General features: G+C 39.1%; 1 protein-coding gene across 7 annotated transcripts in view; it reads left to right on the forward strand.

Annotated features, from left to right (window-relative positions):
* The window catches only part of LOC135468227 (liprin-alpha-1-like), a 97744-nt gene that overhangs the window by 32557 nt on the left and 37975 nt on the right, over positions 1–27212 (forward strand). For all 7 annotated transcript variants that reach the window (XM_064746352.1, XM_064746354.1, XM_064746353.1 and 4 more), the window contains exons 2-4: positions 5048–5149; positions 21371–21535; positions 26443–26517. In XM_064746352.1, the coding sequence (XP_064602422.1) occupies positions 5048–5149; positions 21371–21535; positions 26443–26517 (342 nt within the window). The remainder of the gene's footprint in view (positions 1–5047; positions 5150–21370; positions 21536–26442; positions 26518–27212) is intronic.

Consider the following 27212-nt stretch of genomic DNA (forward strand, 5'->3'; position numbering starts at 1 on the left):
TTTCCACCCACCATAATGCTGGCTGCCTTCGTGTAAGTGAAATATTCTTGAGTACGGTGTAAAACACCAATCAAATAAAATAAATCAAATTACATGTACCACATCAAGGGTTAGACAAGAGGATACTCATCACACAGGTTCACGGATGACATCTATATATATATATATATATATATATATATATATATATATATATATATATATATACATGTATATGAGACCGAAATCTAAAGTATCTCCTTCAAATAAATTAAGTACACATTTGTGTCTGTTTTGCTTTACTCTTGCATTGTCTACTAATATTTGCCTGTATGTATGTGTTTATGCAAATGTATGGGTCATATATAATTCCATCATATTTTAATTTCCATGATTAGGGCTATAATTTATTTGTTGTGGTTTGATTCCCTTAATAACAAAAGTGCTATTTGATGTCATCACTTTAGTGCAGCCCTACATCAGCTTATGTATACCTATTTTTTAAGGGACATGTGTCCCTTGGGATTGTTTGAATGTGTTCTTGCTTGCATTGTGTTGACTCATGTTGTATAAGCCTGACACATTTTGCCTGACTGGTGGTACCTATATTCCAGATGTCCGCTGTTAGTAGAGTGGCATGCATGTAGCAATTTTACTGTTCATACAGTTTTTCTCATCATTTCTCACACAGTGACACACACATATTATCAAACTCTGACCTGGCATGGCTAAACTCAAAACCAAGATAATATGATTTTGATGATAAGACTGTCAAACATTAAATATTGATGTGTTAATATTGTCAGAGAATTCTTTATAGAATTCATGCCCTCAATTACATTGGACTCGCAGCCTGACGATTTTATAAACTGTACACATGCCTGACTTGTACTTGTAGCCCTAACTGCACATGTAACTGTAGCCTTAACTGTACTTGTGCTTACAGCCCTTACTGAACATGCACCTGCAACCTTAACTGTACTTGTGCTTGGAGCCCTAACTGCACATGTACCTGTGCTTTGAGCCCTAACTGCACATGTACTTGTAGCATAAACTGTATTTGTACCTGTGGAATTAACTTTACTTTGCTTGCCACCTTAACAGTACTTGTACTTGTAGCCCCAACTGCACTTGTCCCTGTAACCTTAACAGTACATGTACTTGTAGCCTTAATTGTATTTGTACTTGAATCAACTTTACTGTTGCTTACATCACTTGTACTTGTAACATTAAAGCATACATGAAGAGCTTGGTTTCTATGAGCTTACTGGGAATGCAGGACCAGCTTAGCTCCCCCATTCTAGTGTCTCTCTCCCATTCTAGTGTTTCTCCTCCATTCTAGTGTCTCTCCCCCATTCTAGTGTGTCTCCCTCATTCTAGTGTCTCTCCCTCATTCTAGTGTTTCTCCCCCATTATAGTGTCTCTCCCCATTCTAGTGGTTCTCCCATTCTAGTGTCTCTCCCCCATTCTAGTGTCTCTCCCCCATTCTAGTGTCTCTCCCCACTACAATGTTGTTTTGACATCTATCACTGTTGACATCACAGCTGCATTCTAGTTAATTTCCAGACTGTCGGCTAGGCCCTTTGGAAAGATTGTAGTTTACGGCCAAAAAAGAAGACTAGAAGCTTTTTTGTATTTTTACATGTACATGTGTGTGTAAGGACATCCTAAACCTATAAAGACATGAAAATGAACCATTGCCATGTATCCTTTTTAAAAAAAACAAAACAGTGTGGGCAAACAAGAACCATTCTACTAATGAAGGTGGAGTACTGGAATCTAGCCCTCTGCTTGAAAGGTTTTGTAAGGAGGGGGAGATATTAGGGCACGTAATTTCCACGACTCTCTAGGGTTGTTAACAGTGATTGATATCTAAAGGAGTGAATGACCATGTTTTTTGTGCCAGCGCACCTCTCCCTGATGGCTGTCTAGATTGTTGTAACAACTACATGTGCAGACTTTACATGCTTATGAGCGTTAATCGAACAAAGTTTCTCTTGTCTAAAATTCCACAGTCATAGAATATTTTTTATCAGGGAAGACTTAACTCAGTGTTCATCTTCAAGTGCTGGGTTAAACCCCAATGAAGTTAATGAAGAGGGAGATCACTTGGCATCAGTGTACATGTGCTTCTTGCAGTCCAGCCTAACTGGGTAAATGTACATGCAAGTAAATAGTGGAACAGTGCTTTTATAAGTATTGCCCTGTCTGTCTGCTGGTTTGTCCATCTGTTCACCCCTCCATATGTTCATGTGCCATAATCAAAAGATATATCAAAAGTCATAATTATAATATACTTGAATTCATAAAGAATTTTGAATGAATGAATGCTTGGGGTTTAACGTCGTACTTAACAGTTTTTGCAGTTAAATGGCCAGGAGGAGTCATTATGTGTGTGTACATATACTGTGTCTTCTTGTGGCAAGGAGAGTCCATGCCCCCAAAGTGCTGTCACCACTGAAGTATCATGCTGAAGACACCAGACATGACACTCTAACCAGTCACTTTATACTGGCATCCGGCCAAGCAGTTCTGTTTAATTCCTCTAACCTCTCAGTGTCTTTGGTATATGTATAACCTGACCCGGGTTTGATCCCGAGTCTCCTGACTTCGAGGTTGACGCTCTAACGATTAGGGCACAGAAGAGGTCAAAAGAATTTTGAATCATGTCTTTTCTGGTAGACTGCAAATAAATCGAATTTGTAGCATGTACATGTGGAACAAGACGAAACAGTGTTAACCTAAATCCTCAACACATAAACTTCAAAAGCCATATTTATTTATTTATTTATTTATTTGATTGGTGCTTTAGGCTGTACTCAACAATATTTCACTTATACAATGCCAGCCAGGATTATGGTGGGAGGAAACCGGGCAGAGCCCGGCAGAAACCCACAACCATCGGCAGATTGCTGTCAGACCTTTACACTTACAGTCGGAGAGGAAGCCAGTATGAGCTGGACTCAAACTCACGGCGACCGCATTGGTGGGAGGTCATAACTTAATGTCTTGTGTGTAATAGAATCAGTGCTTAGGTACATTTAGGGTTGGTGTCTCAAAAAGAAGTGTCTGTTTTGGGAGCGGTAGATCCAGAATCAATCCTGGGTCGAGTCACACCTATGACTTTAAAAGAGGAAGTTGTAACTTCCTCGCTTGGCGTTCAGCATGAAGGGGATAGTGCAACGACCGGTTAACCCGTATCAGTATAATGGTTCGGGCGGGGCGGCTTACTTGCCTTTGGTAAGTCGTCTCAGTGAAGCAGCACTAGATAAAAGAGCGGTGGAAATCCGTCCTGCAACAAGGCAGTACATTCCATACACCCTAAGGATTCCTTCGTCATCATGTGACTGAAAAATTGTTGAGCACGACGTTAAACCCCAAGCACTCACTCACTCACTCAAAAAGAAGTGCATGTATTGAGCTCAGGTTTTATATAAGTGTAAAGTCCAATTACATTGTTTTGTTTTTGTTTTTCCAGTTTTGATGCCCTGCATGTGTGTTAATTACTGTAAATTACCAAAATCATGTCAAAAGTTGAGTTGTGGAGTTACCAAGCTCATAAGAATAAAATTGCTGTGACCGTTTAGGACTGCTTCCACCTCTGTTCCGAAATAACTAAGGTTAAATTATTTGGTGTCTTTTGTTTTAAAATATTTCTTTTTTCTGTAGTATAATACATATTAGGTACATTTGCTTTTAAACAGAGATTCGAAACTTTGCGGTGAAACAATCATCTTTCAGTTCAAACATGTGTACGCGCATGATTGGCTAGAGTTATATCTTGCACATGTGCAGAAGGCGCCCCATTTAATTGTTCTTCACCAGTTTAATGTATTCCAGTTCATAGAGTTGTATACATTTGCAAAATCCGTCAAACTGAAACCCTACAGAAACTGTACTTTGGACATGACCGTTACGTGTGTGTGGGCATTGATATTGTTCCAGATGGTATCATTTTTCTGAGGCATCTTTTGTTCTTGTGTGCAGTTTTCTTCTATGTGCCTCCAGTGGGCCCCTCCTCCTCTGTTTTATGGGACGTATGGTGGAGCCATTTTTTATGAATGGCTTCTGTATATCAATTGAAGCAATGGCGCAGGAGTTGTTGTGGAATAAATTGAGAATTGATTTTTTGGGGTGGCATTCTGAAGTTGTTTTGATTAATGATGGCTTGATGCCATCATGGCACCAGGCCCCAACACATGTTCTGCACTGCTTAAGTAAACTTGTTCATCTTGCGAGACAAGTTTCCAATCACTTACCTCTGTAAATTAGCAGATCACTGACCGATCAATAAGCGATGTGTGACACTTGGGCCTCTTGCTTTACCTGATTAGACCTTAGCAGCAGGCTATTGTCGGCTGGTTTATGACTCTGTGACTTCTCCATGTGCTGAAACATGTGGGTCAATTATCTGTAACAAGGAACAGGCCTTTGATCAATGGGAGGCATCTGAAGAGTGAAGAAAGACCTTGCCACTGTTATTATCCTCTCTGTTTTTAGTTGAAATCTGATGAATTGTAACATTGTGACAAAATGGTAGCCAACCTACCTTATTAGAGACTGTCCTTGCCAGTTTAACATTCTTGTGAAATAGTCTGTTCATATTTATACAGGTAATCTCATACCCATGTTCCAGAGAGATTTTTGAGCAAGGCTCAAATATTAATACCAATCCTGTACAAATATGCAGTAATAGGAGTTTAACACACTTGTGAACAACTGGAGTCTGCTAAATACTTGTATTTACACATCTTCAAAATACATGTTGTGCTATGAATAAAATTGTATGTGAAGGGCCAATTTGATCCATTATGATATAATATATACAATTTTGAAATTTATATTGTCTTATTAAAATGGTTTATTCTGTTGTTGTTTTTTAATGCTTGTCTAATCATGTCATGGGTTAGAAATAATTTGACAGTTAAGTGGCATGTTCTGTAATGATGTGAATATTTTGCACGTAAAAACATGTAAGCTTATGTAATATTTGTGTGGTAATCGATTTGTTCCAGTTTTGAAATTTTACTCGGTTATATTTTGTTATCTGTGCTTTTTCTTCTTTCAGGAACTAGCCACACTGACAAAAGAGCTGAACTTAGTTCGAGAGACACTGTTGGAAAGAGAAGAAGAAATTACAGAGCTGAAAGCCGAGAGAAATAATACTAGGGTAAGCTGAACCAAAGTCAATATTCTTACTCCTGTGTATACCTGCAAGTAGTTTATTTGACCTGAAAATTCACGGCGAATAAAGGTCAACAGATTTTACACCTGGTACTAAAACTTATGTTTTCCTAGTAGGATATAACCCTACCATCCAGACGAACCCAAGAACACTTTTCTAGCATCAGTAGGTCTTTCAGTATGAGGCGAAATAGTCGTGACGAACTTTTATGTCAAATACAGTACTGTATGTAATGATTCTGTTCATCTCTCTCATTGTAGAGTTGCCCTGAGGGGAGAATCCATTGCCTCGCTCTTCTCCATTAAACTTAAGTTGATAATCAAATGAGTAAAACTTGGAAGGCTTCATACAAAGCTAAAATAAGCAAGTTCACTTCCAGGATTGCCTTTTGAGAGCGCTCTTTAAAGGAGTCTGCAGGGTATTAATCAGGCATTTTTGTAGTTTCCCAACGGTTCTACATGTGTATGCTTATCCCAAACTTGGTATACAGGAATATGTGCACCCAGGTACAGGTGCTGGCAAATGTAGCCTCGATGTGTATGTATTTGTACTCTACAGCTTTATGTGAAAGATTTTTAATATTTTTGATCGATTTTGTGCATTTTGTCACTTAGATGTTTCAATATACATGAAAATATGGCTGTTGAGGAACTTTTCGGGCCTAATCTTGCTGTGTCATCTTGTTCAGTCCTGCATTTGGCAATGGTTTCTGGGAAAACTAGTAACATATACATGTACAGGGTGTATTAATCTCGCATTCCAAAGGGACAGTGGTCATTATGTGGAAAAAATACCCGATTACAGTATCCTGGACTTCGTATGTTGTCCTGTGTAAATTACTCTCATCCTGTAATCATGTACATGCTATAGTACAGAGGCCTATGCTGCAGTACATGGCATAGAGTCAAGCCTGGGAGTCCGGATAATGCAATTTAGTTCATTGTCCAGACCTTTGACGTTATCATCCAGTCTAAAACTGAGACACTCTGAGTGATGCCTTCTGCTGTATAGAGAGAACTGTTCATGAACGGCCAGACAAACCAAAACTTGTTGACATTTGTATGTCTGTTCATTGAATGGCTCCATATTTTTTTTGGGAAGATTTGGCATTCATGTACATCTGTGAAACAGTCTTTTTTTGTTTTTTTTGGATAATAAGTTGATGTTTAATTAATTTATTTGTGTATTGTAGATAACATTCTCTGGTCTCTTAAAGTTTTAGTTATTCATCATGAAATGTTCAACTTTAATTAGTCTTCACTTAAGGCTTCCTGGTGAAGCAAATAATGCGTTTTTAGAGGCAAATGAAAGCAAAGAAATATTTGTTCTGGTGCCCAATACTTTTGCTTACCTAGATGTACTTAATACTGCCAACAACACAAGGGAAATCCAGAAAAAAAAAAACCTCTGACCTGTAATCAAAAAAGTTTGTGAACATAATCTTGACATAATTTCGTAAGTGTTCAGGAACCAGGATTAAATTTGTATTTGATTTAAGCTGTCGGAGGGACGACATATTGATCGTTCCCTCTTGGTGCCATGGGACAGTCAAGCTAGCCGCCCTCCAGCACATCGTGTCCAGACAATCTTCATCAAGGAAACCTCTCCTGCGTGGAATTGACGTAACACATTTTGTTAAGTGCCAATAATCCTGCCTAAGGAGCAATACTAATCTGCAAAATAGACACTTTGTGAACGATTAAGAAGGTGTTAACATTCAAGTTCTGCCTAGAATTGGTGAGGCTGTGCTGTAAAAGATTTGTTGTCAACATCGTGGGGCCCAAGCATGAATTAACATGACAAAGCTGACTTGTGTTTGTTTCATGTATGGACATACAGTGCATGTTGCAAATTATACAGCACTGTGTTACCAGTAAATACTTATAAGGCGACTGTTTGATCGCCTTGGTTTGTTTTCTGTTTTTTACATATTACAATGTATATTACAATGTATTACATTGCATATTTCACATATTACAATGTATTACATTGCAGAAAAATGAAGTGGAACCTTTAGTACATACATGTGACTGAAAGAATGTTTAAGCGTTATAAATATGTAACACAGAGGTCAATTTTTCTTTTCTTTTATTTTTGTTTGAAACTGACTGAAAACAGTAGCAAGAATACATACCTTTCATAAAATATAAGGCAAAAGATAAGTCCATGATCATGAAGTTCACAAATTAAGCTTTGCACTTGAAATGCAACTGATATAAATAGGCTGCTGTCTTGCGTACGTTATATTTGGACAGACGATTTAAGGCTTCCTTTGAAACGATAAGAAATTCATTGTAAACCAATTCCACGTACAAATCGAGTTCACAATTTGAATAAATCTGTTTCCCAAATGGACTGTTGATACTGGATATCCTTGTGGCTTGCATTGGGCGATAACTGTAAGAGACATGCATGTCCAGATAACATTTTACTGCAGCTTTAACTGCGGAGGTTTGTCAGATTCCTGATCAAAGCCTGTGGTTTTCTTCAGGTTTTGCCCACTTTCGTCATCTCATGAATATAACCACCCTTTGTCTGATAAATACTTCCGTGAGTGTGTTGTTACTCTTGAAGTAAATAACACACATGTGAATATGTGTAATTCCTTTGTACAGTTAAACTATATCAATGTGTTAGTGTCTTAGACTGGGACTGTCGACCCAGCACCAAACTTGCATGTAGATATGTCAACAGTGCACCAAGAGTCTGAGAATGTCGACCCAGTACAAAACTTGCATGTAGATGTGTCAAGAGTGAGCCAAGAGTCTGAGACTGTCGACCCAGCACCAAACTTGCATATAGATGTGTCAAGAGTGAGCCAAGAGTCTGAGACTGTCGACCCAGCACCAAACTTGCATGTAGATATGTCAACAGTGTACCAAGAGTCTGAGACTGTCGACCCAGTACAAAACTTGCATGTAGATGTGTCAAGAGTGAGCCAAGAGTCTGAGACTGTCGACCCAGTACAAAACTTGCATGTAGATGTGTCAAGAGTGAGCCAAGAGTCTGAGACTGTCGACCCAGCACCAAACTTGCATGTAGATGTGTCAACAGTGCACCAAGAGTCTGAGACTGTTGACCCAGTACAAAACTTGCATGTAGATGTGTCAAGAGTGAGCCAAGAGTCTGAGACTGTCGACCCAGCACCAAACTTGCATGTAGATGTGTCAAGAGTGAGCCAAGAGTCTGAGACTGTCGACCCAGCACCAAACTTGCATATAGATATGTCAACAGTGCACCAAGAGTCTGAGAATGTCGACCCAGTACAGAACTTGCATGTAGATGTGTCAAGAGTGAGCCAAGAGTCTGAGACTGTCGACCCAGTACAAAACTTGCATGTAGATGTGTCAAGAGTGAGCCAAGAATCTGAGACTGTCGACCCAGCACCAAATTTGCATGTAGATGTGTCAATAGTGATCCAAGAGTCTGAGACTGTCGACCCAGCACCAAACTTGCATGTAGATATGTCAACAGTGTACCAAGAGTCTGAGACTGTCGACCCAGTACAAAACTTGCATGTAGATGTGTCAAGAGTGAGCCAAGAGTCTGAGACTGTCGACCTGGAAGCCATCTATTCCTTTCCATTTTGAATTTGAACATTTTTTCAGTATACTGGCACCAATTTTTACTTAACTTGCGACTGGTTAATTGGTCTTAATGTTAACCATTGTAAGTAGCATGTAATTTAAAGCCCTGCTTGATGATAGTGTAAAGCAGCAGTTAGTTGTGAGGAACATAGACAGATACATTGAAGTTATAGCCTGTGTCTTAGAATTAAGATCTCTAGTAAAGGTTAAGCGATCATTATCTCATTACCAAAGAAACTTCAGGGTCTGTTGACCTTAATCACTGTGATATATTGCAACAGGTAATTTTTTTGTTCGAAAAGTTTTTTTGTACCTTTGCTGCTTGTAGTTATCTTCTCTATGAGCCTTGGTTCCAAGAGTTTTTATGGCTCAACAAGAATATTCTCATTTTAATATGACACATCTTCAGTCAGTTCACTTGTTATCTTGTCATGTTTGTTTCTTGCTAAAATCACTTAACAGTCGACTTGTAATTACGCTAAAAGCTTTTGTGGTTATCTGTGCTTTTGGTGTCTAAATTAGTTACAAGGCTTGTCATTTTAGAAGTAGTTTTTGGTGTGAACAACATTGACTATTGCAATTATGCCACCAGACTGTTGTTTTATGTCACCATTGGAAAATAGCATGTGTGATTGGCCACGATATTCCCTAAGGCAAAATCATCACAACATCAAGTCATTTTCCTGTTAAAGATTGGCTCCATACAAAATTGGCAGTTGGCATGGAGCCCTACAAAAACTAACCTTGCCATTTGTCGTTTTATGTGAAGGTGATGAGGGCTTCTTTTTTTTTCTGTATCTTGACACGAAACTAATTGAGAAGGACTGAAAAAAGGTCTTGAAATTCAAACCAGTTCATGTAGCAATCATGTTTCTATTCTGTTACTGCTGTGCTCTATGTGTTATGGGTTATACCCTGAATGAAGGGGGACTTGTCATTAGTGTAGTGAAGGGACTGGACAATAGGCAGGGCAGTTTAATCATTGACGGAGCCCAAGCTCACCTGGGTGAATGTCTACAGAGAGGCCGAATGCCACTTTGATGTGATTCTGTGCAAATCAGACCTGGTGGAATTGAAAGCTTTGTGGCAAGAACCTTCTGGTATCCTGTCAATCACAGCTCCTGTGTCCCTGCTCGTGGCTCATATTTGCCCCTCTTAATTGTCCACATCAACCAGTACTTGAGACTGTATGAAAGTAACAGTTAAGTTATTTGTAAATAGTGTCCAGGTTTGTGTGTGTGGCATAGGCGCTTAACCGGCAGAACGGAGAGGGTCTTTTATCGTTTTTTTCACACCAAGCTCAGTAGACGCTCCTAGCTCAAAAATGACTGCGGGCTTTATGACAGATCATTATGTGGCATAAATAGATCTCCATTTGCGGGAAGGTGATAGGAAAATTACAGGAACATTAAAAGAGCGGCTGTGACCAGGAGTGAGTGTCTGAAGCAGGCTGATACATGTGCTGAGGCAGGCAAAGGTTACCATCCTGAATTACTTCTCCCAGGAGCAACAGGGATTATGTCCTGATAGCTGAATTGGAAAGAGATGACCATAAGGAGTTTCAGTTGCAACAAAGACTCTTACAGTAAAACCCCTCATCAAATGATTCCTTGATATTTAAGATAGATTTATACCACCCACTGGAGTTTCTTCAAATGATCTATGGAAAGATTGCTCTGTCTGTTTCCGAGGTTGGATGGTTTTTTTTCTCTGCTTATCCTCTGATGTGCATCTTGTGATGTGACTATTTGTAGATTTGAGACATACAGTAAAAAGGGGTAAAAACATAAGGCAATGGCAGTGACATGTCCATGAGACAAATAGATCACATTAGATGTGTCAGAGCAGAAACAGCTTCGCCAATTCCTCACTCCTTTGATTTGCTGGCTACCAGGTAAATTTGATATGTCTCCTGTCTACATGTAGATGGCTGGAGAGGTCTAGTAGAACTGTCAGGATTTCCCAGATGATGCATGGTGTTATGTTTGAAGGAAGTGGGATTTTTTAAATTGAGCTATAGCCCTTTCTTGGTCACACATGCAAAAAAAAAAACACTCCAGTTTCTATTTGCTGTCCCTTTTCTAATTGACTGGCCAGCCTGGGAGGACAGCTGAGGATAAGTTATTCTCTTGGTAGGTAATACTGGTGTTGCCTTAGTAGATTCAGATTGCCTGAAAAGGTAAATGTTCATTGTCTGGCTGTAAGGATATGGAACAGCCTGTAAGATTGGATTACGGTGCGTGAATCCAGTAAACTTCATTGTACCAGTGGAACAGTCTTATATAATCTCCTCCTTTCCAATTTGTGTCCGAAATAACTAATTTGTTGTTTATAGGTTGTAGTGAACAGTTAACATTAAAAAATTAAAGACAGGGGACATAAATTATTAGGACAGCTCTACAACGTTTGTCCATTTTTGACATTTTTGTCACAGTATTTTTAAAAAGTTATTACATGTTTCTATCGCACACGTAGTTGTCCTGAAACCAAGCTGCTTATGAAGGACAGCAGAGAGATGTGATGGACACCACAAATATGTTAATTGTAATTTCGTGAAAGAATTTGCATTCGAAGAACTGGTCTATCAAGAATCAGATGGAAGGAAAATATTATACAGTGTACATGTATAACATTATAAAACTGTTTGACCCTATGAAATGTACTTTTATCTTTATATTAATGCGGGGCCTCCGTGGCTCAGTCGGTTAGCGCACTAGCGCAGCCTAATGACCCAGGAGCCTCTCACCAATGTGGTCGCTGTGAATTCAAGTCCAGCTCATGCTGGCTCCCTCTCCAGCCGTAGGTGGGAAGGTCTGTCAGCAACCTGTGGATGGTCGTGGGTTTTCCCCGGGCTGTGCCCGATTTCCTCCCACAATGATGCTGGCCGCCGTTGTATAAGTGAAAAATTCTTGAGTACGGCGTAAAACACCAATCAAATAAATAAAACACCAATCAAATAAATAAATTATATTAATGCTGATTCTTTTGTCGTGAAACTCTGAAACATACAATACATACAGCTACTTTCTCTCTCCCACACAGTTGAAGTAAGCCTGTGTTTAATTATAGTTAGAATGAATGACCAACAGACAAAACAAATGTCTACTGTATCTTCTAAATTTATTACTGGCCAACTGTTGGCCATGTGGGATTCACATACTTTGTTTTCTGAGCATTCTGATGGCTTCTAATGGTTCCCGTATGAGTTAGTTTGCATGTTATGTTATCCTTAATTCTCCTGTCTGGTTGTTTCTCGTTTAACCCAATACATGTATGTTGCATGTCTAAGTACAGTTGTGTGAAGAGTTGTCCTGCCAGTATTTTGTCACGGTTGTCTTCCTGGAAAGGTAGACATGTTTTGTGTGTGAAGTATTATTTCCTTGTCCACAGGGATTGATGATTGTGAAATCTGGCTGATCTGGAGCCGCTTGAATTTGTTGTTCTCCACTTCACCTGTGAGGAGAGTGACAGCTTAGCTCTGAACTGAATAAATCTACATGATTTGGTGTTTCAGTAGATCTATGTATACTTTGTCATTGCGAGACAGGGCAAATCCCAGAAACCAGGAGAATCCTTGACCAAAAGCTACAGATGGTGCTTCCCTATAGATTGCATGCACACCTACATACATTTAGGTATGTGCTCATTGCAAGTTGTTGACTTTCTTCAAAGGAAGCTAACATTACTGCATAAGGATGTAAATAGCAAAATGTGAGAATTCTAGGAATCATAAAAATCTCACAAGGAATTGACAGCAGAATTGAGGAAGCAGGTCAGCTTCATGTCCATTGGGCGTGAGCGTGTGCAAAACATATGTTATTATTTACAGTACGAGGCTTGCATGGAATGAACAGATGAATGAAGGCTTAGGGTTTAACATCGTACTTAACAATTTTTCAGTCATGCGAGTCATTAGGTTTGCGTATCTTATGAAAATAAATACTGTAGACATTACAGAATTCACAATTTTACAACTCGCATTGATCTCTGCAAATTCAAGATGGTACACTTGTAACAGGATGAGTATGTTGCAAAATCAAAACAGTTTGCAATTAAAAACTGGAGATTGGCTATCAACACCCCCCCCCCCCCCCCCCACCAACGCCGCCTTGATTTCATTTTATTCTGCTGTTCAAGGTAGTATGTTTCACACATTTGACCGTACATGTATTGTGCATTTGTCCATCATTTATTTATAGGTTCATTTGTATTATGGCACTTTATCAGCCAGTAATTACATGTATCTTGTCCTTATGGTGCCCAGAACTGCTACTTGCTAAACCTGCAAACTTACACATACATTTGGTGATGTTTATTTGCCATTGAGAAGGCACTTCTGTGGTATATTTTTAGTTCAGTTACTGTGTACATGGACATGTATACATGCATCTAGTAATTAAGTCTGCCTGATTCTATGCCTGCATATATGCACACGCGTCAGGGTTTTCTTTGTCGTAAATGATCATTTGCTTTACTTTTGTCGTGTATTATAGATAACAGGTAAAACAGGATCAAAGCATGGCAGTCTTGAGGATATACGCATGTCATGAAATCAGATTATCTTTGATGTAATGAAACAGATGTAATGAGGTGTGATTGAAGAGGAATCGGGTAAATGTCGACAGGCAATTATAGGTGTGTGTTTCAGGAAATCAGCAGGTAGTTACGAGTATCACTGACAAAGAGGCTGGAAGCAGTTGTTTGTGGTTATGACACCTGTCCAGTAATTCTATAGCCTTCAGCTTAAACCGGCCAATCATAGCCTCTTAATAATTTATTTACTTCTAGTACTAATTGGATGCAAGCCTGTGTAGCATACGTGTAAGAATAGTTGTTTGCATTTGCTGAATGTCAGACATATATTGTACATATAAATCTCTCAACAGAAGACAGCTGCAGTTACATGTACATTTAGTGTTTGACCAGTTTTATCAACTCAAGGAGGCCATGATGTGAGTTGTGGATGTCACAACAACAACCTCTCTATTTGCACGCATGAGTTGTTAAATATTATTACCTTATTAAACTTGCTGGACAAAGTTACCTGAAGTAAAAAACCATGTTCATACATGTTCATATGCCCTGTAAAGACAAAACATCATTGTTGCATTTCTTGACCTTGATGATGGTAGAATTTGATAATGATAAAGTCACTATACTGCATTAATTTAATTTTAGTTTGATGGAATGTTTCCTCCAATCATCTCTCAGCCATAGTATTAAAGTTGCCGAGAAATCATGTGAAATTTCATATGGTTATTAGAATTTCACACATACATGTCTGGTCCAGATTATGTACACATACATGTCAATATCCCATAAAGGTGCCCAGATTATGGCATACCCTTAAAAAAGACAAATTATGGACATTTAGCTGATGTCTTTTAATATCTGAAAATATTTTAACCCATATTAGCCTACTAAAAGGGTGCCCCAAAATTAAGAAACTGCATTCAGTCCTACATGTAGCATTTGGAATTCATGTGATTTTTTCAGCAACTATTCACCTTTGATAACACCATGTGTGCTTGATCCATTTGTTCTTGCTTGAACCTTTTTGAGGAAATACACTCTCATCACACCTAGTATAATTAACATATAAATGAGTTACAAAGCATATACTTCAGAAGGAAGTAATCCCTGCAATTTCTTGTTCAGGTTTTCCAGCTCATACAGAGATCCTCTGTAGAATCATGAAGAGGCTCCAAATAACATATCTGAATAATTACCATACTCTACACATTTCATACAGTACTTTCAAAAAATGTCCAATTACATACCAGCATAGTACGATTTAAATGATTCAGATAGATCTAAATAGACCTGTTTAGCTGAAAGATACTAGTTGTCGAATCACATTAGGGTGTCAGCATCAAGATATCATCGCTGTTTCACAGAGACATATGGTTTGATTTATTTGATTGTGGAAGGAAGTTTTCACTTGTATGACGGCAGTAAGGTTTATGGGTAGAGGAAAAAGGTGTTCCCAGGAGTAAACCACTGACCTCTGCCAGGTTCTTGACCAAGGCATAACAGACATGTGATTAACAACTTTGGAGTACCAGTATACTGCATATGGAACAGTTTCCTGTTTGTCTTTTACAAAGTGACAAATATATTGATGAAGATAAGCACTTGCGTAAAATTATGTGGATCAAACCAGATTTCTCAAAATATTAATAAGAAGTCTTTTAATCCTTAAATGTTTTCAATGTGTAGGAAAGTAAAACCTAGAAAAATATATCCTATAAATATAATAAGCTGTACATTATTTGAATATAGTAAAATTAAGATGAAATTAAATAAGTTATAATTAATCTACATACACATAATTTTTATCTTAACTGACAAATCTGCTTTCATCCTTACCAGTACATGAAATGTAGGCCAACAGGAAATATGGGGAAAATTCTAAATTGCATAAACTTATTGGTCCACAAAGACATCGGCACATAAAAAACATGAGTGTCTTTCATGGAGAGAATACAAAAAAAAAGAATAGAATTAGCTTGCAGTTGAGCTATGTGGTAACAGGCATCTGCTGCCTGGGTCACCAATAAGTGTTGTGTTGGATTCGATTGGCCGGGTAAGGCCGCTATAGAGTTTGGATTACACTGAATGAGGGCTGTGTTAGTCTTGGCAGCCATCTCTTGCCATCCATCAACAGTAATGCAGCAAAAATTACCTCATTAACATAGGTACTATTCTGGTGGAGTGTTCACTGTATAAGGCATGCCTTCACATATCGATAAGGTGTAAAATCCAGGGCGCTGGGCATGGCCAGGGGAAGCACACAGAGGAGCGAGGCATTGGCACAGGCTAAAGAGGTGTTCCAGTGACGCCAGACGGCGGCAAAGTAAATAGTACTTTGGCACAGTTATACCAAAAGCATCAGTCTGCTAGTGGCCGTGAACTAGTCTGGTGTCCCACCACACTGATTGATTTGTACCTGATTCCAACTGTGCCTGTCAATTAACTGTTAGCCCAATTGTCCTGGCTAAAGTCACTTAACCCTGATCTGTGTCCCAAGGCTACAGCAATCACCTAATGCTCTTAAACCAAGGACACTTACATGTACATACACAAGCTTTCCATTTGCCTCTTTGTTCTACTTTTCTTTTTAGCAGTGTTACAGTGAAACTATTAGTAACTATTACAAGAACATGCTTTGTACATGTGTCTGCAAATGCATGTCCACCTGCACGTGATTCCATAGATGGTAGTTATCCCAGTGTAGGTGTATATGTATTTAATAAGGTGTGGAGCTTGAAATATCAAGATTCCCATGCCATAACATATTTCCACACCGTAACATGTAGTTGACCTTTCGTGTGGTCTTAAATAAAGGTTTTGCAAGCTGAAAACAATTTCCTAAAATATTTATTTATTTATTTATTTGATTGGTGTTTACCCCACACTCAAGAATATTGCACTTGCACAGCGGCAATCCCTGAAATCAGCTAAATCAGTCAATGTATCCGTTAAAACTGTGCTCTCCTTCAGTAACATTAGGGACTAAAAACAACCTGTATACCTAAAAGCATAGGTTACATAGCACTTTTCAAGTTCCATATGTTTAGTGTCAAAGATTTTTTTACCCTTGTGCTACAAATTTCACTGCATGCTTTTGCATTTTGTGTGACATTTTATCTTCGTTCACTTTTGGCTTTTTGTGGGTGTATACTAGTAACACATTGATACTCACCGACACCCCACCCCCACCCCCACCCCACCCCATCACACCCTAAGGAGAGAGATTGGCAGCAGGTTAAACTGATATATACTCAATCAAATCTAGCTTTTATTTTGAAGATTGGTGTCTAGGGACTCTGAATGTGCATGTACATTTATGTACGTGGGGAGGGGCCAGTGTTTACCTTCTGATCAGTCTAGATCACAAGAGATGTAAGATCAACTTCAATCCCATTCACGAACAGTGAATGTAAGATTGTTGTTTCTTTTGTTTTTGAGACCTTGGGCGCAAGAACTTACAAGTGGTCGGTGACAGTCTGTGTGGCCTTGCATGTAGTTTGCTGGAGGCTGCTTACGTTCCATCAGGATGACAGTTACATGAAGTTTGCTAGAGACTGCTTACGTTCCATCAGGATGACAGTTACATGAAGTTTGCTGGAGACTGCTTACGTTCCATCAGGATGACAGTTACATGAAGTTTGCTAGAGACTGCTTACGTTCCAACAGGATGACAGTTACATGAAGTTTGCTGGAGACTGCTTACGTTCCATCAGGATGACAGTTACATGAAGTTTGCTAGAGACTGCTTACATTCCATCAGGATGACAGTTACATGAAGTTTGCTGGAGACTGCTTACGTTCCATCAGGATGACAGTTACATGAAGTTTGCTGGAGACTGCTTACGTTCCATCAGGATGACAGTTACATGAAGTTTGCTGGAGACTGCTTACGTTCCATCAGGATGACAGTTACATGAAGTTTGCTGGAGACTGCTTACGTTCCATCAGGATGACAGTTACATGAAGTTTGCTGGAGACTGCTTACGTTCCATCAGGATGACAGTTACATGAAGTTTGCTGGAGACTGCTTACGTTCCATCAGGATGACAGTTACATGAAGTTTGCTAGAGACTGCTTACATTCCATCAGGATGACAGTTACATGTAGTTTGCTAGAGACTGCTTATGTTCCATCAGGATGACAGTTACATGTAGTTTGCTGGAGACTGCTTATGTTCCATCAGGATGACAGTTACATGAAGTTTGCTGGAGACTGCTTACGTTCCATCAGGATGACAGTTACATGAAGTTTGCTGGAGACTGCTTACGTTCCATCAGGATGACAGTTACATGAAGTTTGCTGGAGACTGCTTACGTTCCATCAGGATGACAGTTACATGAAGTTTGCTGGAGACTGCTTACGTTCCATCAGGATGACAGTTACATGAAGTTTGCTGGAGACTGCTTACGTTCCATCAGGATGACAATTACATGAAGTTTGCTGGAAACTGCTTATGTTCCATCAGGATGACAGTTACATGACGTTTGCTGGAGACTGCTTACGCTCCATCAGGATGACAGTTACATGAAGTTTGCTAGAGACTGCTTACATTCCATCAGGATGACAGTTACATGAAGTTTGCTAGAGACTGCTTACATTCCATCAGGATGACAGTTACATGAAGTTTGCTAGAGACTGCTTACGTTCCATCAGGATGACAGTTACATGAAGTTTGCTGGAGACTGCTTATGTTCCATCAGGATGACAGTTACATGTAGTTTGCTGGAGACTGCTTACGTTCCATCAGGATGACAGTTACATGAAGTTTGCTGGAGACTGCTTACGTTCCATCAGGATGACAGTTACATGAAGTTTGCTAGAGACTGCTTACGTTCCATCAGGATAACAGTTACATGAAGTTTGCTGGAGGCTGCTTACGTTCCATCAGGATGACAGTTACATGAAGTTTGCTGGAGACTGCTTACGTTCCATCAGGATGACAGTTACATGAAGTTTGCTGGAGACTGCTTACGTTCCATCAGGATGACAGTTACATGAAGTTTGCTAGAGACTGCTTACATTCCATCAGGATGACAGTTACATGAAGTTTGCTGGAGACTGCTTACGTTCCATCAGGATGACAGTTACATGAAGTTTGCTGGAGACTGCTTATGTTCCATCAGGATGACAGTTACATGAAGTTTGCTGGAGACTGCTTACATTCCATCAGGATGACAGTTACATGAAGTTTGCTAGAGACTGCTTACGTTCCATCAGGATGACAGTTACATGAAGTTTGCTGGAGACTGCTTACGTTCCATCAGGATGACAGTTACATGTAGTTTGCTGGAGACTGCTTACATTCCATCAGGATGACAGTTACATGAAGTTTGCTAGAGACTGCTTACGTTCCATCAGGATGACAGTTACATGAAGTTTGCTAGAGACTGCTTACGCTCCATCAGGATGACAGTTACATGAAGTTTGCTGGAGACTGCTTACATTCCATCAGGATGACAGTTACATGAAGTTTGCTAGAGACTGCTTACATTCCATCAGGATGACAGTTACATGAAGTTTGCTGGAGACTGCTTACGTTCCATCAGGATGACAGTTACATGAAGTTTGCTGGAGACTGCTTACGTTCCATCAGGATGACAGTTACATGAAGTTTGCTGGAGACTGCTTACGTTCCATCAGGATGACAGTTACATGAAGTTTGCTAGAGACTGCTTATGTTCCATCAGGATGACAGTTACATGTAGTTTGCTGGAGACTGCTTATGTTCCATCAGGATGACAGTTACATGTAGTTTGCTGGAGACTGCTTACATTCCATCAGGATGACAGTTACATGAAGTTTGCTGGAGACTGCTTACGTTCCATCAGGATGACAGTTACATGAAGTTTGCTGGAGACTGCTTATGTTCCATCAGGATGACAGTTACATGAAGTTTGCTGGAGGCTGCTTACGTTCCATCAGGATGACAGTTACATGTACATATCACACAAGGGAAAAGGTCATCATATAAGTGAAAGTACCAGTCAAAGAAAAAATTTAAAATATTTATTGATAAAACTGGTAGTGTAAAAGTGAACAATTCTTCAGTATGACATTATAAACAACAATAAATAGTTAAACATTTGGCCAGTAAGATAGAAATAGATATAGTCCACTGTATTTTACAAATGTGCTTTGGCATCTAAATGTGTATGTGTGCATTTCCTGAAATTTGTGTTAAATACTTGTGATATTCAGGTACTCTTTAATACATCCCCATGCAATTTTACCAACGGCTATGCTGGTGTACCAGTTTACAGTGGTTAAAAAAAAAAGTAAGAGGTAAGGACCGTACGTATGAAAGAAAAGCAGGACAGAATGAAGGCTTAGCCTATTGTGTGGCTCATGGATCATGGTCTTTATCTGATGTATTAACTGGGCATGGTCTGAGATGACAGGTTGATGGGAGACTGGAGCTCTACTGGAGTAAGAAATTATATTTGGATAATAAGGATATGATTGTCTGGCCATTTCCCTCATGCAGAATCGCTCAGATTTTGTGTGCCCGCAGGTTGTGTTACGCAAGGCCATGTGTGGGTGCATACAAGCTGTCTCTCATGGTTGGTTTTTGTAATGTCTGCATCCAGCTGCTCAGTTAAATACAGTATTAATGATGGCTTTTATCCAGTGTCTGCATGACAGTCAGAATGGTGCGGAGGCAATCAGGCAGAGAATGACTGTGGGCTGGAAAGTGCTTTGTGCAGCCTGCGGGAAAAGTCTTTAGATTTTGTCAAAATTTATCACATTTACACATGTGACATGACATTTGCATTAAAGTTTGAATCGCCTCCGCACGGACATACGTATTTAGCTTTTTTAAAAAAAATCCAAACCTAAAAGATCACAACAAAACTGTCGGTAGTCAAATTGTCAGCGTGACATTTTATTTCTGAAGTTGGCTACAATTAGCAGGGTGGCATTAGCTGTAAGATTTATAACATGTCCGCATACACTTGAGCTCAGATCTAGAATCACAGTTTTTATTCCTGTTGCATATAAATTATTTACTCTGTACAGAAGAGGTCTCTGTACATGTACACGGACAGGACTTGTTTAAAGGGGGCTTGGGCATTGGTTGCTATGGATCTATTGACAGGCTGTCAAGCAAAATGTCCTACTCCGAGAACTTCATGGTGGGGCTAATGACGTTAGGGCTGAAGTCATCTGCACACTTAAAGCTATTTAGAGTTACGTACCGTCTGTCGCGATCATCACTGCGGTAATTCAGCTTTGTGGCTCGACATCATAGATGTCTCTAAGTCACAGTGTCATGTTACGTGGAAAGCCATATGTGATCATGTTATTTTAAGCCTGCTTAATTATATCCAGTGCTGTATTAATTAACCTAAGGATTTTGTCCAGTTACCTCCCTTGCATCTCATATACATGTATAAAGTAGATATATTGAGTAACACTTGCAGTCTTAACTAATATATGCAGTACATGTACTTGTACCACTTGAGTCAGCTGCATGTATTTGATACAACAATTGATTTTTTGGACACTCTGAGTTAGTTTTTATATTAACATCTCCTGCTACAAGTTTTTTTTTTTTTAGAAAAACCGCTAGACACGTTGTGTGTTCAAAACCCTGATTACATGGATGTAGAACCTATACTGTGTCATGAAACCATGGTCATTCATTTGTCTCTTTTCTTACACAGCCGAAGGCATTAGGCTAATGCTGCCATGTTGCTACATGTAACCCTTACATGTAAACACAAAAATATCTTGTTGAATTCATTTATTTTTTTGTGTGTATATACCAGGATAACTTTTATTCATTCATGTCAAATGTACATGTACTAAGGTTATAGAATTGGTGACCTGGTTATTATGTCCTCTTGAAATGAGTTGGGCATGTAGCATGTCACTTTTGCTTTGGCCAGGCCATGGGCCAGTGGATCCGATTGGCTTTTATTTTGAAAACTATACCAGGGAAAATTTTTTCCTGTTTACACACCATGATGGTAATGATGATGTTTACACACCATGATTGTAATGATGATGTTTACACACTATGATGATGATGGTGATGATTGCACACCATGATGGAAATGATGATGATGATATTTGTTGTTTTCAGTTACTCCTGGAGCACCTAGAGTGCCTTGTATCTCGACACGAGCGCTCTCTCAGAATGACGGTTGTAAAGCGCCAGGCGTCATCCCCTGCCGGTGTATCTAGTGAGGTAGAAGTTCTAAAAGCGCTCAAGTCCCTGTTTGAACATCATAAAGCTTTAGATGAAAAGGTGGGTATATCTTCTTTGCTTTGTTTATACTTATAGTAAACAAGAACTTAAAGCACTGGCCACAATTGTGCCAAGCTGAAAAACATTCTTTGTTCAGCATAACCTGACCCCCTGACAAAAATTGCATTTATTGGTTGAGATTTTTGGATTTTTTTCTGGTTGATGAAAAAGGTGAGGAGTTCCAAAAAATTTTCAGGAGGAAATGTAACAAATATCTATCCAAATCCAAATAATAACTTAAGGGTAGGTCACTTTTTGTGGAGAGTCAGTCAAGGGGACGCCAAACAAACATTTTAATGATGGCGTTGTCATTAGTCAGAACTTTGTTCAAGGTTTTTGTAGGTGATGCAAAGGTATGTAAAAATGTAAAACATCGATGTCATATATGTTCATAAATTTTACCTACAGCCATCTCTCGAGAGAGGAAAAATATAAACATGATGAGCCACAATTGTTAACTCATCATAACTTGTCTGATGTTTTGTTTGATAATACTTACTGTACGTAACAGCATGTACAACAACCATCCCACTGTGTGTATTATACTGCCCCATAAGCAGACTGGCAACAAGCCTGCCCAGGATACCAGCTGCATATATACACATACACAAGTCACCCAGGAGACCCACACTGGTTACACTTAATGATGTGCTGCCCCCTTTGAAACTTACAGCTATCTGACACTCCTTAGCATAATGTGGCCCTTATATATACAGAACACCAGGGGGAGCAATGGTTTGTGTCGAAAGTTCATTACCCAGTATAGAAGTCATAGGTTCAAATATAGCTTTTGACTGGTTTGTCCTGAAGTTTATCAGGTATGGTGCCTAGTTTTCACCTGCCAGGGTTTTTGTATTTTTGTTTTTTCACTCATTAACCTGATCACTCTCGTGTGTTTTCGGCATAAAACAATGATCGAAGAGGTAAAAATTCAGAAAGTAGAAGACTTCAACTTCTGTCAGATTTGTTATCAAACAATGTATGTTGAACTATGTCTCCATGTAGATGTTCATGTTTGGACACAGTGTAATTATGTTCGTCAATTTGGTCTGGACAACCACCTGTGATGTTAATCTTCATATTGGCTGTGAGTATTTCTTTGGTGTTTGTGTCACTGTACCTGAGTCCTGATGTTCGGAATGGTCTTAGTTTCTTATGAAAGGTAAAGCTTCTCCTGGACTGACACGCACAAGACGACAGAACTCAAAGATTTTGCAGAAAAGTTGCACCATCTGTTCGTGAAATACTTAGGCTCGTCATTCTTGTCTCTGTCAGTCGTTCCCTCCAGATTTTTCAGCCTGCTGTCAGTAAAAACAAGTGTTTTCCATGATCAGTTAATGGATCAATCCTGTTTCTAGTGAAACAACCACTTTTAAAGTGGTTTAATCGTTAGCCAAGTTGATGGTCATACGGACAGATACATTGTCAAGGTGACTTAGCAATGTCCTTTTAGCTCATCAGTTGTCTGTCATCTGACTAATGCATCCTGATCACTGTGTTTATACCATTAGCAGTTAACATGAATGGGGCATACATTTCATTTCATTTGCATTAAAATTGATTTAAGGGTCTGCTTATGACAAATTGTGTAATTCTTGTGCTGCTAGTGATATTGTTGACATTTGGGTGTGTACATGGTTCTATGCGAACGTATCTGATTGAAGCTTTGGAAAAGTACTTGAAAAGTTTGTCAATGAAATGTGAACTTTCATTTTAGAAATGAAAGAAACAGGATAGTGAATGCTGTATTTTGACCATTTGTCCCTTTGCCCAGTCTGGTTCGACTGTTTTGATGCAGTTTAAGTCAGGAGGTTTGTCAGATTCATGTACTTGCACCTGGTGAACATCTACTTACTCCAGGCACACTCCCGTGTTAAACACAAATGAAATAAAATAATTAAATGTAGCTCTGAATAATACTTTCAATTTGTTTATCTCGAAAATTAATTATTTCATTTTGTCTGTATTTCTAACTTGTTGTAATCAAAATATCCTAATGATGAAATTCAAAACTCACTTGGCCTTCTTTTACACTCGCTATGTACCAGTAATAAAATAAAGGAATTCATGAATGTGCCCCTTTTCCTTGTTGGATATAAACTTCAGACTAATTGTGCTAAATTTAGACTTCACAGTACACTAGAATACAAGGTATTTCTAAGAGATATGTCTGAACCAATCTGTGTTCAAGTTGAATGGATATGGCCCTTTGATTGGATAATATTAGTAATGGACAGGGCCAATCAAAAGTTGATTGTTCCCAGGATATACACTTACATTTGTTTCTGAAGTGTTGGCTCAAATGGAGAGGAGTGTACGGCTTGGGTGAATAATACAGGTGTTCCCATATACTGGTGATTTACGTTGAGAATGATGGATTTCTTTGTATTTAGATACCTATACATTGAAAATCCTTGTGCATCTACTGCTATGTCCGCACATGACACGTCAAGAGTCGGAGTCAAGTATGTACATGTAGATCCACTGCCCCTTTGTCACAGCTCCGATGGTACTGAGGGCACTGTAAAGCCAACACATCCATAGAGGATGTATGGACAGCTGTTGGCATTGCATGGTGCAGAGCAATCAGTAATTTACATGCCAGCTATTCGAAGCACTTGTTGCCCTCATACCCCCGCCCCCAGTGAGACTATTGGGAGACTTCCCTTCACACATGAGCCCATGCATTGACTCACCCAGTCTTCCTTAGTGATCTACACCACTCTCCAAATGCCCCAGCTGATCTGATAGGTCGACTATCAGCAGAGCAGACACTTCAGTCCTGGTCATACAACCGCCAGAACCTCGTCCCCAGGGGTTCTGCCTCAACTACTATCCAACTGTTAACCATGCTCAAGCCTTCATTAAAAACCACAAGACCCAATTTGTGGGAAATGTGGAAAGTGCTTGTATGAATTTTTTAAGGGTATTGTGTTCTGGCAAGCTCGGTCCAAATTACCAGTGATGATAGAAGGTACAATGGCCTGTCACTCTTGAGGCCTTTTCCTGATTCCCAAATGTCAAAGTCTGTTTTTCCTAATTTGATCGTGGGCCGGCCAGCTATATTTTGACTTCCTGCAATGGCAGCTGATGTAATAGTTTTGTTTCCCCAGTTTTTCTGGGGCCTGAAGGTAAGCCCACTTGTACCTGAAACATTTCTCTCTCTTTCCACACCCTTGACGTGTCATGTGCGGACATTGGTCGTCTAATTATGTACCGTTACCTCAGAATACAACTCTGTCACTTTTGCCTAGTGATGAAATCAAAAAATCTAACTGATGACCTTGACTGTGTCACTGCGACCTTGACCCAGAACTTGTCACTGGTTGTTGTTGAACTAGTTCACCCTTTGGCCAGTTCTATTTTCTACATCAGTGGATAAAAGGTAGATGGATTATGTTAAGGCACATCTGCAGAAAGTAGTTATGTCATATTCATATAATAAATTCTATCCTATTTGAAAGAGTCAAGTTATTATGTCTGTATCTTAGTTTAATTAAAAATGAGATACCTGCCAACCAATTTTGTATATTTGCTATCTGGTGACTACAATGCCGATTTATGCATATGAATTAAAATCAGGTTTGAAATGACTGAGACATGCATGTAATCCAACCTCTCCTGTTTCACCCCGGAATACATTTGACAGTGATCACAATCTCTGTCACTCTGATTTCGCTTATTAACTCTTGAGCTAGCAAGAGCTGATGATGTTATCTTTGAAGCTATTTTGCTAATGTTAAATGACAAGTGCGATAAACTAAATAAAGATTACCGGAAACATTGCTTGTCGTCCGTCACATATTAACATGATTGCTCTCATTAGAGTACAGCATGAAATACAGAAATTTTTTTCGTGCATAAACACCTAATGTGTAAAAACGGCACCATCTTTTTATCATTTCTTGTGGAAGTTCAAAAAGCGAATAGTGAGTTTAATTATAGATATTTAGAATTAATGGCCAATATTAAGCAATACTGTATATGGACTTTCGGAAAATTTTGAGCTGAAAAAGTTTCATATAGTGATGTCCTATATATTCTTATAGCAATCTTTGAGATACATCCAAAGCACAGTTTCAAATGGATGTTGGATTTGTGACGAAACATGATTCTGTATGAAATATTTACCTAGGCCATTTGTCGATGAAGGGCATTGTGATGTGGACCCCAGCATCTTTGTGCATGCATGTGGCACTTTGCCAGTCAGGGAATCCGGCTAAATTGAACCTGTATTTGGAAATGTTGAGCCAAGAACAGGCCTCTCAATATGATTGATGTTTTACATAATGGCAGCTGTTTAAATGAAATATTTCTCTGCATGTCACATGGTCTCTGGCAGTAATCCTGCTGCTTTAGTGTGAACCTTCACCATCTAATTGTCTCTTAAACAGGAATCCTCACATATTAAAAGGCCATCTAGATTTTCCTCCTTAGTAACCATTTTTTAAGTCCTGTCCATTATGATGCGAGGAACATGGTCCCCTACTTTACCCCATTACCACATACAAGGAGCAGAACAACTTCTATAGGAGAATTGCCTGCCCATTTCTTAATGTGGATTTCCATCAGAAGAGATTTTTTTTACAAATGGATACTTGTATGTTATGTTATCTGCACTCCCATTCAACCAGTGTGAGGAATCATGTAGGTTATTAAAGTTTCAAAAATTTTGTGAACTACGTTCTTATTATGCGAACAATGCAAGTGCCTACAGTCTAAGATATTAGCTGTACAGAAATTAAATATCTTACACAAAGCAGTTTGTTCCTTGTATATAGAACATTGGCAGCAAGATTTTGAAAAGAGATGTATATAGATGCACCTTATGAGAAGGTTATTGTGAATTGATTTATGAAGCTAAGTTGTACATGTGTTGATTGATCAGTTAACATTTTGTTTTCCAGGTGCGGGAACGGTTACGGGTTGCGTTAGAACGGGTAGCACAACTAGAAGAAGAACTGGCCATTGCTAATCAAGAGGTAAGTACATCACCACCAACCTGCATGCAATATATGATTACAGAGGAGAAAGTAGTTCAAGTGTGTGTCATTTAATACGGCAGTTTCAAGTTCAACTCGTCCAACTTTTGTTGCTAAAAAAAGAGCAGAAACAAAAAAAAAGGACACCTTATCCTTTGGGAACTTCTCAGCAAATTTTCAGCTCCTCAGTTTTCTCAGTCGTTTCTCTACTCATAAATAACTTTTTGTGAAACTTTTTCAGACACCTAAATAGTAGTAAATGTAGTCACAAATAGTTGAGACAGCTCACATGGCACAGTGGGACTTCTTTGACCTTCTGCGATAAAGATTCAGACTCGAATGTCTACCGTTAAAAACACACACACAAGGTGCGGGTTCAAACATTCCCCTTGACAGGGAATTTGTATATTCCCATGTTTTTGGGGGTGTTCGGGATAATAAGTGATGTGTATGTGTGTGACGGTTTCATAGTTTAGCATTCGTTGAACACTGCTTGTTCTCTGATGATGTGGTCTGTTAGGCTCAACTTTACACGCAGGAAAGTTTGTCATTTACCCAGCAAGAATGTAATAAGTTTAAGAAAAAAAAAATTCTTGGCTTTACCTGACTTTCCCACTTTCATCCCACTTTTGTGGCATAAGTGAATTATTCTGGAGTATGGCTTAAAACACTAATCAAACAAATAAATAAAGTTA

The sequence above is a fragment of the Liolophura sinensis genome, chromosome 6 (assembly GCF_032854445.1).
Source record: "Liolophura sinensis isolate JHLJ2023 chromosome 6, CUHK_Ljap_v2, whole genome shotgun sequence".
In the NCBI taxonomy this organism is placed as follows: Eukaryota; Metazoa; Mollusca; class Polyplacophora; order Chitonida; family Chitonidae; genus Liolophura; species Liolophura sinensis.